We start from the raw sequence: 15372 nt of genomic DNA on the forward strand, positions 1-15372 counted from the left end.
TTTTTTTCCTTGGATTTATCTGACACCAGTGTTTTAATTCTATGGTTTAAGGTAAAGTCTTGCTTCTTTATAAACAATCAACCTCGAGTTATCCGCTTTTTTTCACATTCAATCGATAGAAATTGTTTTCTTCAACAATAATTTTCCTATTCTGTTTTGAGAAGGGGAATTAATTTATTTATACCGATTAATTTAATTATTTATATAAATTAATTTATTTGAAATATTAAAATTCAATATTAGATTTTAAACACGATATTCATGAAATTCATTGTTTAACACAGTTTGAGACACATTCCAACTTGCTAGAGTGCTCTAATCTCCCGTTGTTCTCCTTCCTGATAACATGTGTCAATCGTTTTCTGATTGCTATAGTCAACCATTTTTTTGGCCAATCCTAATAGCCCATAGAAATGAATCATAAAACGACATTTTGAACTTTTCCCATCAAGTATGAAAAATCAAACTTCACTCAAATTCACAGCACACTCAAATTTCCAGCACACTCAAATCCACAACACCCTCAAGCACCAGCACACTCAAATTTCCAGCACACTCAAATCCACAACACCCTCAAGCACCAGCACACTCAAATTTCCAGCACACTCAAATCCACAACACCCTCAAGCACCAGCACACTCAAATTTCCAGCACACTCAAATCCACAACACCCTCAAGCACCAGCACACTCAAATTTCCAGCACACTCAAATCCACAACACCCTCAAGCACCAGCACACTCAAATTTCCAGCACACTCAAATCCACAACACCCTCAAGCACCAGCACACTCAAATTTCCAGCACACTCAAATCCACAACACCCTCAAGCACCAGCACACTCAAATTTCCAGCACACTCAAATCCACAACACCCTCAAGCACCAGCACACTCAAATTTCCAGCACACTCAAATCCACAACACCCTCAAGCACCAGCACACTCAAATTTCCAGCACACTCAAATCCACAACACCCTCAAGCACCAGCACACTCAAATTTCCAGCACACTCAAATCCACAACACCCTCAAGCACCAGCACACTCAAATTTCCAGCACACTCAAATCCACAACACCCTCAAGCACCAGCACACTCAAATTTCCAGCACACTCAAATCCACAACACCCTCAAGCACCAGCACACTCAAATTTCCAGCACACTCAAATCCACAACACCCTCAAGCACCAGCACACTCAAATTTCCAGCACACTCAAATCCACAACACCCTCAAGCACCAGCACACTCAAATTTCCAGCACACTCAAATCCACAACACCCTCAAGCACCAGCACACTCAAATTTCCAGCACACTCAAATCCACAACACCCTCAAGCACCAGCACACTCAAATTTCCAGCACACTCAAATCCACAACACCCTCAAGCACCAGCACACTCAAATTTCCAGCACACTCAAATCCACAACACCCTCAAGCACCAGCACACTCAAATTTCCAGCACACTCAAATCCACAACACCCTCAAGCACCAGCACACTCAAATTTCCAGCACACTCAAATCCACAACACCCTCAAGCACCAGCACACTCAAATTTCCAGCACACTCAAATCCACAACACCCTCAAGCACCAGCACACTCAAATTTCCAGCACACTCAAATCCACAACACCCTCAAGCACCAGCACACTCAAATTTCCAGCACACTCAAATCCACAACACCCTCAAGCACCAGCACACTCAAATTTCCAGCACACTCAAATCCACAACACCCTCAAGCACCAGCACACTCAAATTTCCAGCACACTCAAATCCACAACACCCTCAAGCACCAGCACACTCAAATTTCCAGCACACTCAAATCCACAACACCCTCAAGCACCAGCACACTCAAATTTCCAGCACACTCAAATCCACAACACCCTCAAGCACCAGCACACTCAAATTTCCAGCACACTCAAATCCACAACACCCTCAAGCACCAGCACACTCAAATTTCCAGCACACTCAAATCCACAACACCCTCAAGCACCAGCACACTCAAATTTCCAGCACACTCAAATCCACAACACCCTCAAGCACCAGCACACTCAAATTTCCAGCACACTCAAATCCACAACACCCTCAAGCACCAGCACACTCAAATTTCCAGCACACTCAAATCCACAACACCCTCAAGCACCAGCACACTCAAATTTCCAGCACACTCAAATCCACAACACCCTCAAGCACCAGCACACTCAAATTTCCAGCACACTCAAATCCACAACACCCTCAAGCACCAGCACACTCAAATTTCCAGCACACTCAAATCCACAACACCCTCAAGCACCAGCACACTCAAATTTCCAGCACACTCAAATCCACAACACCCTCAAGCACCAGCACACTCAAATTTCCAGCACACTCAAATCCACAACACCCTCAAGCACCAGCACACTCAAATTTCCAGCACACTCAAATCCACAACACCCTCAANTGTTCCCAACGGACACAGAAGCATGGGTAGGAGATCCAAAATTGGCGATTTATTAAAATATAGCATAGCCAAAACAAAGCCAATCGGCAGATCAATATTGGGTTTAAAATAATACCTTGGCGATCACGAGTCGCCAACAAATTTATGAGAATTATTACAACCATGCAACTGAAACATTTTTGCGGTTGGAAATTTAGAATAAAAAGTTATAAATAGATTTTTGTTTTGGATTAGAGGCGACAGTGAATTAATATGTCTGCATAATAATGAAATAAAAAGAAAGTATCCGTTACATTAATCTAGAAGAGAAGAAATAAATATTTTATATTCATGTTCGCTTTTAAAAGATTAAGTCTTTGATTTATTTTAAAAGTAATTCTATTAATAAAAATAAGCTTAAGTAATGAAAGATATTTAAAAGGATAGGAAATAAATATGTTATGCCAATTGTGGCATCGCAAACAGTATGAATGCAAATTTGTTATTTAGAATTTTTTTGAATATTTAGCAATGTCAAGGTAAATACTATGTAAAATAAGTTACAGAGATAAAGAAAGATTTTTTAAATTTTCAGTATTTTATAGTAAGAGCTCGTTTGAAAATATTTTTAGTTTACATTTCAAGAGTATCAAAGTATCCCATACCAAATGTGAAGAAATTTCTCTAAGCAGAGGCTTAAGACTGTGGAATGTACAAATATCCTATTTATAAACTACATCATTCAAAATATCAGAGTGAATTAACATGTCACTTATTTTGCTATTTTACTAAAAGAGAAAGAAATCTAATAATATTTCCACGCTGCATAATAATGGAATTCCAGGTAAATCGAAAAATATAATTCTGTATAATAAATCCAAAATATACGGCACTTAAACCATTTATTTTGAAAAATGTCTGTAAACACTGTAACTGTTTTCTGGAAGTTCTAATTTTCCAAACTGTAGTACTTATTGCTACGCATTTAGAAGAAAAAAATACCTGAATAAATAGTTTTTATGTCATATTCAAATTTATCTCTTAATTTAAAACCATTACCAAATTTATCACTTATTATAAAGCCATACTTTATAGTTACTTTCATCAAAACATTACTATAGCACTCCGGTAAAAATTACCAATTTTATTTTGGTTTTTCCATAAAGCCAGAAACACTGTAAATCTTACTATTTTTTTATAGTTTTAAACATAATTGTTTTCCCCGATGTACCAAATATAAAGAATTATATTCTACTAGTGATTTAAGGCTGCAGAATATGTTGAATACGCAGAAGTGCTGTTTAAGTAAACCATTTCACTTAAATTTTTAGAATGAATTAACATTTCATATACTTTTAAATGAATTAACATTTCATATACTTTTAATCTAACTATTCTATCTCATATTGTATATTTTAATTTATATTCTTATATAATTATATTGCAATTTATAAACTAATTCTTTAATCAGAAGTTTTTTAATTTACAGGGCTCCTAAAATACAACTATTTTTAGTTGCTTTTTCTAATTTCATATTATTTTAAAAAAACATTAATTCTATTAAGAAAGTAATCTTTCTGACTATAAAATTAAAATGTGTTCACAATTCCGTAAATTTAAATTCCTAATCCTCCTAAATTCAATTTTCAGAAATATATTAAAAAAAGTTTTATTTTTATATATCACCTCAAAATATTATCCACTATTATTGTAAATTATTCAATTATTCCATTAGTAAAGTAATGTTATGAAAACTTACTTTAAAATAGCAAATATAAGCGTAAAAATTTTTTTTAGATTAAAGTGTTTCATAATTTCAAGCATATTTAAAAATTATATTCAAATAAGCGAAAGAGCTTTTAAAAGATTAGTGTTTAATGGGTTTTTAATGTGCATAGTGTTTAGTACTAATGTAATTAAATCTATAAATATTTGTAAAATAAACGCAGTTAGATACAAAGTTACGGTGAATAGTTCAATGTTTTATATTAATACATATTATCTAAAACACAAATTCATATGTATGTGGATAGGTAGATTGATATATTGTTACCAAACCGAGGATATTTTTTTTCGTGTTGATATCAATGAATTGAAATATCAAGCAAGTGAGTAGTCATAAGCATGATATAGGAAACACTTAATATATGGTTATGATATAACCTAAATCCATTTGGATATTTCTCGAGTCAACAACGAAATGCTAAAATTAACTAAATAATTGGGCATGAATGAAAGGCTATAAATTAATTGGGCAGAAATGAAGAGATGTAAGCAAACCGTTCACGTAAACAAAAAGGTTCTATAATTTAACTTTTTAATATACTAGGAGGAATTCGAAAATAAGTTCCACGCTCGTTTTTTTCCGGACACCGAACAGAATGGAAAAAAAAGACAATAGTTTAGTGTGAAATGCACCCACGAACCATTGGGTGTCATTCGACCCCAATCTAGTTGATATCACTGTCACAGTGCCGGCACAAAGAGACGAACCTGTCGGCCTAGTCTTAGGTTTTTTTTTTGCTGGACTAGGATTTTCGGGATGTTGGAACCATCAATGCTACGCTGTAAAAAAACTCGGTAAATCCTTAACCAGTATTGGGAGCAAAGTTTCTCATTATCCCAAAGTTTGGTTAAATGAAAATTTATTTCATTTTAGTTACGCCATAAATTGTGAAGTATGATCGAAAAACACTTCCATGGTGCAACTGACTGCACCAAAATTTGGTAAAAGACCCACAACTTTGACGGTGACTGTAATCGGGACGATATTTGTTTACTACGCAATGTTTTCTTTACAACTCAGTCTCGGTGTATCGGGACGACTAATGCATGTTATTTCAAGAGTCAATTGTTTCAATTATTCAAGTGTTATTTTGGTTGGGAAATTTTTTATTTACATTAATTAACCCTTTGCTTACGGTGTTTAATATAATGACGACCGCCATTCTGGTTCGCCTGTTATACCAGTTGTAAGCAAAAGGTTAAAAATAATTTTTTTCACGTTGCCCTTTTAATTTGGTTGGCTGTATAAAATGGTTAGAGGTCTGTCATGAAATAATCTACTAACGGAAAAATAGTTTTGTTACGGTAAATAGCAAACATGACCTGCAATTGGGTGATTTAAAAATACCTAATAATAGTGCAACCTTCCTCTCTGCTTTTCTAAAAGAAAAAAAAAAGAAAGAATAAAAATCAGTGTTTTGTTTCTTCATAACAAATGCTTTTGGTGCAACCCACTATTGATATTTGAAGCAAGTTAAAATATCAAAATATGAGGGAATTGAGCTCGATTTTATGTAGCCAGCAAATAGTTACCATTTTTTGGTGCAGCGTGGCTGGGGATTTGTATGCAATACTGTTACAAGCTATCGAAATTAAAGACGTTCTGATATTGGATGGCAATGTGAGACTGGCATCTACAACGTAAAACTGGACAACAACTCTTGGTTGGAAGCGTCCTGATAACCGCCAATCAAGGCGTATGTCACACTCTGAGGCTTTTCAGAAGAATCTCGGCGAAAGCTGCTTAGGAAACAAAACTAAAGTTGCTTCTACAGTAAGCAGAGCCCGGAGTTTTTCCAGGAAGAATTTTTGAAGGTTATAAATTACTGCAAAGTATCAACGTGCTCTTTCTGAGGAGTAAAAATGTTTAAGCCTTATCCTTCATATATCATTAATGTTCTGCGTCTTTCTTGCATATTTATATCCACAGTAGCCAAGGGAAACTCCCCTCAGTAGTTAAATTTACGTAAATAATAAAATAATTTAGAGCTACGTTTCTGTCTTAAGGATGCCTAATGCAGACGAACGATACGTTTCATCAACAGAGAAAGGTCAGAAATACTCTGTTCGTCGTTTGAAATTACATTTCGGTGTTAAGTTTTTTTTAATTTTTCGCTTTTTCATTTGTCTTTTACACATTTTACGACTTCATGTAAAAATAAAGAACTTTAAACTGGTGAGTTTTCTAACTTTGAAAAAATTCTCTAAATTGTTTGTTCCGAATTTAACTTTTAAGCAACACTGAAATATATTAAAATCAAGTCATAATTTGTGTAAATTTAACAAATTGTACCTATGTATCCAAAAAGTTTCGTAGGAGAAATGCTGCACATTTTAGGAACTAAAAAGAGTATCATCGTATATACTAAACTGATATAAAATGAGCCAGTAGCAAGTAATTTGATTTTCCTAAGAAAAAATAGAGCTGCAAGCTAGCGAAATTCATTGTTTCACTTTTTTTTAAATAGTTGGAAAAACAGAATCGCCTGCAGCATAGGTTCCCAACATGTATGATATCACCCTCTCAATAGGCTAGTAAGAGTTTTCGGAGGGTGCTAGCAAGATTATACTTAGTTAAGGAGGGTTTGGAATTTCTATAGGTTCGTTAGCAAGCTATTATTGGATTAGGATTGAACTCATTAAAACTTATAAATATTTTGGTCAAGTAACGGAGATTTTGGTCTAAGCCTATAATATTTGTTATAAACATAGTTATGTTATTAAAAATATTATTTAATTTAAACTATGAAGCTATATATCGAATTTATTTGTATGCAAACACTTAAAAACTTTACTTATGAGTTGTTTTTATCACAATTAGTAATATATATTAATAATTTCTGATATATATGCATAGGTAATTATTTTATTTTCAAAGAGTTAAATGCATGGTTGTAGAAGTGCACCTTAATCAGAATATTAAAATATTAAAAATGGGTTAAAAAGTTTTATTAATTATTTATTAATAATGTTTCTGGTCTATTTTTTTTCATTTCATTTCTAAGAGAGCTTTGAAAAGATTTTGAGGTGCAAAGTGGATGATGGTCTAAAAAAGTTATGAATCTGTATACATTGGCTAATAACACTGGCTAAATACTTAATTTTTAAACTATTTCTCCCAAGAAATAATATATTTAAACTATATCTTTTTAACTTTATTTAAACTTTAATATACCACCTCTGCTTTTTCAGGTTTGTAAGCAATTTTAAGAACATTTGGAACCCAGTTAACTTACTGTAAGTTATGCAAATTAGTTTTATCAACATTTAAGAAACATCGATCGAAGATGCGGTGTACTTTTTTCTCTCCTTAACTAGCGCACTTCTGTTCCTCGGCAAAAAGAAAGAAAAAGAACTGAAATAATTTAAAATTTATAGTAGTTTCTTGACATGCAATTATGGTTTTAACATTTTATGGTAAAAAAATTATGTTTTTAAGAATATACTGAAAAAGGAGTTAGTGTTCTCTTAAGATTAGCATAAAGAAATAATAATAATTATTATTTTTTTACGGTGTAAAAAAATTTAACAAATAAATCCCTTAACAAATACGGAGATTATTCAAGCTTCACATCTGCTTCTTATTTATTTATATTGCTCTTGTTTGTTTACTCCTTAAATATATTTATACCTTTTTGCCATTTTACAAAATTAATTGGATGTATTTACTAAACTCCTAAATGTTTGAACAATGTTTTAAATTACTTAAAACTAATTATTTTTAATAATGTGATTTTACAGTAGTTAAAGATTTACTGTTTACTTACCTTAAGAACTTTTCGTCAATCTGTAAAACATATTTACTCAGGGTAAATTTATGCCTCTCAGGAATGAAACAAAATAAATCATTTCTACTTTCCATAATATAAACTTTTAACCAAAAGATATTATTATTAGTGCAAAAAATGTATCCTTAATAAAAATGAATAAATCATACTAAATTTTAATTTATTATAGTAAAATGCGTTATTCTTTTTCGTATTGATGAAATGATCTTCTAAAAATTAATCATTTCTAATCAAAAATCGATTTCCTTTTTGTCACAAGTAAAACAATATCATTAGAACTATTCAACTGATTTTTTTTTTATAAACAAAGCTATATTTATTATATAAGTTTCTCTGGAAGCTTTTTTAATCATCAATATTTTATTAAATAACAGGTTATAAACTTATAAATAACTTTAAAGCTTATGAAAAAGCAATGATCATATTTAGTATTTTTTGCCTCAACTTTTATCGATATATTCTAAACTATGATGTATTTAGTGATGCATTTTTAACTAACTACACAATACTTTTTCAGACAAAAGTGAGAAAGTTGATCAGACGTTCAGATGTGAAATATCTTTAATGTTTTTATTAAATAACAATACTTATTAAAACGTTCGACAAAATTTAGTCAAAATTTTTTTATAAAATATCAGTTCACTGTTAATAAATGCAGTCTAGTAAGTGTTTTCTTCACAAGAAAAGTTTCTTCATTTAAAATTATGAATAGGGGAGAGTCGGGTAGCCCCGCCCACTTAAGGAGTATTGCTTATATTTCTGTATAATATTGAGTAATAATCAATATTTTTGCATATTTCTATTGTTTTATCATTTAATTAAATAATGCAAAAAGAATGAGCCAAAAAAAGAATAGTTTAACTTAAAAAAATAGAAATTTAAAAAAACATGTTTTTCAGCTCTTTTCAAAATGTGTCGGGTAGCCCCGCCCAGTTACAAAAATTGTGTTTTTTGGCTATTTTTTCAGGTGTAAATGAGAATGACCAATGTATTGACAATAGATAAACCTCATTTATCATTTTTATCACAAAATTATTTTATTTATTACATATTTATATACTTTTAGTGAATTCTATCATTTAATAACAACAAATGTCATACTTTTTATCATTATTAATGTATATTAATATATTATAATATTAATATATATTTATATTAAATATTTAACGAAAATAATTTAATTTAAGTAACAATAATTAATAACAATAGTTGTTTTTCAATATAAACTTATTTGGTTGATCTCTTCTTATAAACTTAATATAAAATACTTCTTATAAAATTACAAATTCACTTTGTATTTTGATTGCATTCAAATGCTTCTGTAGATTGATTCGTTCACAAATAAGTGAAAATAAATAAGTAAGCAAATAGCTTATCATAATATTTATGATTTCTTGATATTAAATTTAATTTGGATATATCAATTACATTTTAAAAATATTTAATTTTTCATTTTTAAATATATAAATTTATGTTTCATATAATATTAAAACATATATTTGTTGTTAAAAATGCATATAACATTCAAATTTGAAGCAATAAAATAATAATCTTTGCAACCGTACATTTATCGACGAAATAAAATTGGGCGGTGATACCCGACATTCATGTGAGCGGGGCTACCCGAAATCCAATTTTTTTGTAAATTTGTAATTACTCGAACAATTTTTTACATACAAACTTCTTTCTTTGTGCAAATTAAACTTAAGACTACATACTTTAATGCTGTATGTATAGAAAAAATTATTTTTTTAGTATTAAAATGAAGTTTAATCGAAACATTCAACCAATTTTTCTTAATTTCATGACTACTGTATTCAACATATTTTCAAAACTATTGTTTACCACATTACCAGCTGCATAAATACTTGAAACTTTGAAAATAATCTTTTTTTAATATAACAATTAATGTCCGATGGCCCATTAACTTGAAAAAATATTCTATACATATGAAATTGACAGTGGGCGGTACCCGACACTCCCCTATATATCATTTTTCCAGAACGATAAATTATTCTGTTGCTTGAAACAACTCTCTTCATAACGCCTATATCTACTTATTACAATCATTTTTCGTGTTCCTCAAGACATTTAACATTATCTCTGTTATATAAAATTTCCTCTCTTGCTTTCTAATTTTATTTTCACTCTTTTCGACCACTGTATAAAATCAACATCGTCATGTCTCGAAACACAGTAATCTTTGTAAATATTACGTTTCTGCATTATTATATTGTTTACACAGCAAATAACCATGTTATGAATTCTTTTAGAAGCAGAGCTATGTAATTTAATTTGCTTTCAAACTATTTGTTTTCATTCTATGCAATTTAATTTGTTTTCATAAGTTAGTTTACGTTTAAATATGATGCATGAGCATCATAAAATTCTAGGAGCCGAACTATTAAATTCTAACTTTATCACAGAATAATTAAGTTGTAAATGTTTGTATGTTTAACGGTCGATTTTGAAGCATATATAGCTGGAAGTAGCGAAATTTAATTTCCCCAAATTTATATGTTTAAATATTTAAGGAATAATAGTGTGTTTTGTTGATAAAATGCAGTTCACATTAGAAAAGGTTTAGTTTTACCTTAAATATATCTTTAAAGAACGAAATTATCCTTCTTGTATTTTTATGATTTTAATTAAATTAATCAAGCAAAAACGTTTATGGAACGGTTATGAAATTGTTGCAAAATATTAAAAAATTTGAATATAAAAACACACAAAATTTTATTCTCAAAATTAAGGAAACCTTTATTTTTATACGAAAGTCAGATTTCTAAAAAAGAAGGTTCATCGATTTCTGCAGAAAATTATTATTTAGTGTTTTGTTGCAAAAAAATGTGTACATGAGAATGCGTATTTTCTTATACAGTACAAAATACTTTTAAAGGAACCTTCTTTCTTTTGAACCAACAAATAATTTTAGTGTATTATTTAGGAATCTCAGGAAGCATAAACTAACCCTATAAGATCCGTCCGGGGTTCTTGTTGTTTGATGCTTATCTATTCTAGTTCTCTAGTTTTCTAGTTTTCTAGTTCTCTTAGTTCTATTAGTTAATGAGCAACAGTGCAAATCCATAATTAGGAATATCGTGGTCTTGTGTTGCTGTTAAGTTGTGTGCTTTAAAGATTTATTTACTTCAAATGTAATTTTTGTGACTTGCTAACAGATAATATAATCTAAATAGAAATTAATAGTAAAGTTTCAAACCATTTAGTCGCCAGACGCAAGGTGTCGTGATCTGGAGATCAAACTATCATTACATTAAATCTAGAACATAAGCATATCAACCAGTGCTAAAATCAAACGACTTAATTTATGAAAACAAACGAAGGTAAATAAAATTATAATCTAAGTCTGATAGGGAAAAAAAGGTAAGAAAGAAAACTAGGGAAGCTTAGTCGTGTCATTACACTCGTGTTTACCAAAAAATGTAGTTTTTCTGAGATTAAAGGTCAAAACTTAAATCGCATTGCTAGGATCAATATATCAATAAACTATGGAACTGACTTTTATAAACGAAACAACAATTCAATCGTGATATATTTAAATTCTCTTCTTAAGTTTTTGCCTTCTAATAATTCAATAGAAAATAATTGAAAAATTTCCGCCATGTTTATAAAATATTTCGAAACCATAAGCGAAGGATAAAATGTTTGAATTGTGAGCAAGGAATAGAGGACATTTTTGTGTCTAATTAAAGCATTTAAATATTAGAAGTATTTTTTTTTAACTTTCTTACATTTCTTGTACAGTGCGCAAAATAAAAAAACGGGCCACTCTGAATAACTTTTGATCCAATTATCGGATCTCTTCACGTTTTAGGACTCAATCTTAGAGGCTTAAAAATGTGACTTTAAATATGCTAATTAATCAGATTAGATTTTAATTTAAGTTACAAAATCAGACATAAAAATGCACTTTCACGGAATAAATATGCTTTTTTTCCTGAATAAATATGGGGATAACCGGAGTTACCCCCATATTAAAAGACCCAATAATTAGATCAGGAGAGCGGTCCATAGTTGGCACCGCTTAATGTTAATTTCATTTTTCGTATATATCACAGTATCTCGTAATTTAACTACACTTTTTAAATGGTGTATAGACGCTAATTTTGGTATTAACTTAAAATAAGTAACTATTCACTCAATATTTTGAATTTTTGAACGTAATGTTCAGGTATGTATAACACCACAGTTTTTACCATGTATATGATAAGCATACTACAGTATATTCTATGTTAAATAAGATTTTTGATTAAAATAGCTAACGTAATGCCTTAATAAGGAGCATCCAGGTTTATTCAGTGCTCAGAAAAATGATCAACTATAATATATTTTGCGTTACTTAACTATATTGTTTGTAACTTTCGCTATTAACTCTCGATAGATTTTCGAGATCATTGTACTTGTCTTAATCAGTTAACTTCATAGATATATCTAGAATAGAAACTTGGAAAATTTTTCATTTAATATCCTAACACGTCTAAGAAATTTTGAATAAAAAAATATTTCAAATTGGTTCCAAAATGTTATGCATTGTACTGACAAATTATAAAAAACGAGAAAACAAGTTTTATTTAGGTCTTTTCTAATAAAAAAAATGCATTTCGAAGCTTAAACAAATAAGTCAAAAAGTCCATCCCAAGCATGTTTCATAGATTTATACCTTTTGAGAGATGTATAAAAATTATTGCAGATTTTTAGCAATAAAAACTATGAACATAAAGTGTGTGAATATGCTTTTTTTTTATATTTAAGATATGGAATACTGTTTTGGAGTAACTTTTTTTAGAAATTTTTTTAATGTGGTTAAAGAAATGTTTAAAATAATAAATAGGGTTTTTGTGCAGATGGGAAAACTTTACATACATTATAGTAGTCAAATTTTAAAATTTAATACAAGATATTTTCTGATTCAGTTTGTAAAACAATTCGAGAACTAATCGCGAATTTATGATCGAGATGTGAAACAATTTCCAACAAATTTTTACGAATTGTATGAAAATTAAATTAATATTCCTTATTTTTTTTTAAAAAAAAAGCTAATTAATTGAATACAATATGTCATTCTAAATAAACAGCATCAGTAATTTTGTTGAGTTTCATAGATAAATTTCCAAGTATTACCAACTGTTTTCTAATCCATCAGACTGTCCCAGCGGTTTCATGTCATGTGATGCAAATGTTATTTAGTTTCATCCGAAAAGTCTTCTAAATATGGATGCTTGTCCTGCTGGTTGGATTCTGGTATTTTCTCTCTCTTTTTAAAGATAAATTCCTGTAATCAGATAGAGGAGAGGATTTCATTTAGCATGCCTGCAGCTCAGGTAGAATTCTTTGTTTGCATCCACTATGTAACACAAGTATGAATACACGACAGGAGTATAAATAACACGAGTATGAAACACAAACGTAGGTTATTTTTATTGAAAAAGTTCTGCATGGAAATATGTTTATTTGGATGATTATATTAGGATAGTTTTCGTGTTTAATCGTTTTGAAATGAGCCTGTAACAGTTAAATTAAAATATTTATTTGGTGCGTAATAATAAAGTTATTTGTGAATTATAATTAATCGATTGCAATATTTGGTATATGTACTAATAATTGGATATAGTCATGATTAAAAAATAATTAAATGATTGAAACGTCGTGATAAATAAAATTAAGGCCGAAATATACAAAAGGGTAATTAAATAGAATTAAGGGGGATGTGATCGTTAAGGAAAGTGGTAGTACAATGCTAATGTGGGATAACAATAACCCAATAGGTTCAAAGGGTCACAAAGTATGAGGTTTGAAACAAATTGGATAAATTGGTATTACCAAATTTGGAAAAAGGGCGAAACTAAAATAAATTAAGTATTAAAGATAAATAAAGTAAAGTCATGCTATATCCAAAATATATATATATATATATATATATGATTTAATACAGTAAGCTGATGTTTCCAATAAGAAAAACTAATAAATTCACATATATGCATGCCCATAACAATAAAAAAAAGGTACTCACCGCACACATACTGGAGGACAAGATAAAGACAATCATCAAGAAAAGACGAAATGAAACACACATTTTTAAATTGCGTTTAAGATTTATTTAAGAAAAATATTTAATAACATAACTAGTGGAAATACGTCTTTAAAACCATTTTTAACAGTAGAAACACCTTTAATAGAAATGGGTGACGAGAGAATTTAACGAATCAAAGGCGTCATGCATAAAGTTAAATATAAAAGAACGAGTAATTTAACCGTTAAAATATCATTAATCCTAAGACTAACGTTAATCAAATGAAATATTTTTTTGTATTAATCTGTAAAGCAGGAGTAAAATATTTTAATTTCAAATATGTCGTTTTGCGAGTATGGACACATCTCACCATTTTTACACTTTATATTAAAATTCTGGCATTTTATCTACATCTCAGTCTATGTTGTTGTTGTTGTTGACATATACCTGTTTAGGCAGAGGGGTGCGATTGTTCTTGTTTTCCAGTGGCGCCATCTATGGCCAAGAATTCGACTTCTTCACCATTCATACCTCACGCCCGTTTATAGGGCAGAACCATTCATACATCCATTCATTCATCCAAAGATCGTAATTTTGACCTGAATCCGAGAACGATTGATCTCCAACCCAGTACCCCCAGAGGTATTGATTTGTTATGGGATCATGGAGGACTTTGTGACAGATTTAACGTGCATCAGTCACCATTTACTACACGGAGAGTCTTCGACCGGCGGGGTTCGAACCCACGAACTCCCGGACATGGTCCCAGCGCCCTACCGACCAGGCTATCCCGGCCTTCTCAGTTTATGTTGAATATAAAATATGCTAAATTTCAAATTAATTGTAAATTAATAATTGAAAATATTCAGTAGAAAGTTTTAATTGCGAATATGTTACTTAGTGTTTAATATACATGCTTATAACTCGCAATTTCTGTAATATTTCTCTTTTCTGAACTCAACTTATGCTAGTTAAAAATTGCAAAAAAAGCTGATTTTCAATAAGTAGTAGAATTAAATACAACTCAATTTTTCGAAAAAAAGTCTAGGATTATAGAATAACACCGGTTATGTTCTCCAGTGACTACTTTTTTAATGTCCTTCATTTGTCGTAACACGGGTGAGTAATGAACTTTTTTAAACTTAAGTATGTTTTGTTTGCAAGTTGAGGTGTTCTGTCGGATCTGGCGGCACTTGCTTAATTTCTACACTCTGCTTTATGATTAATAGTTTTAAATTCTAAAGCTTTTTGCTGAATATTTAAATTTTTTTTATCTTTTCGGCCATTTTAGTGTCCTCTCTTTGCGATAAGATTTTACCCCCCCCCACACAGATATTATGGAAGCTTAGTCGTGTCATTAC

General features: G+C 30.6%; 1 protein-coding gene across 1 annotated transcript; it reads left to right on the plus strand.

Annotated features, from left to right (window-relative positions):
• The first annotated feature begins 453 nt into the window (after positions 1–453).
• On the plus strand, positions 454–2484 carry LOC139425453 (mucin-12-like). Its single transcript, XM_071180357.1, has one exon. It carries the CDS (start codon positions 454–456, stop codon positions 2482–2484), a length of 2031 nt encoding a protein of 676 aa, XP_071036458.1.
• The last annotated feature ends 12888 nt before the right edge of the window (positions 2485–15372 follow it).

The sequence above is a fragment of the Parasteatoda tepidariorum genome, chromosome 4 (genome assembly GCF_043381705.1).
Source record: "Parasteatoda tepidariorum isolate YZ-2023 chromosome 4, CAS_Ptep_4.0, whole genome shotgun sequence".
NCBI classification, from domain to species: domain Eukaryota; kingdom Metazoa; phylum Arthropoda; class Arachnida; order Araneae; family Theridiidae; genus Parasteatoda; species Parasteatoda tepidariorum.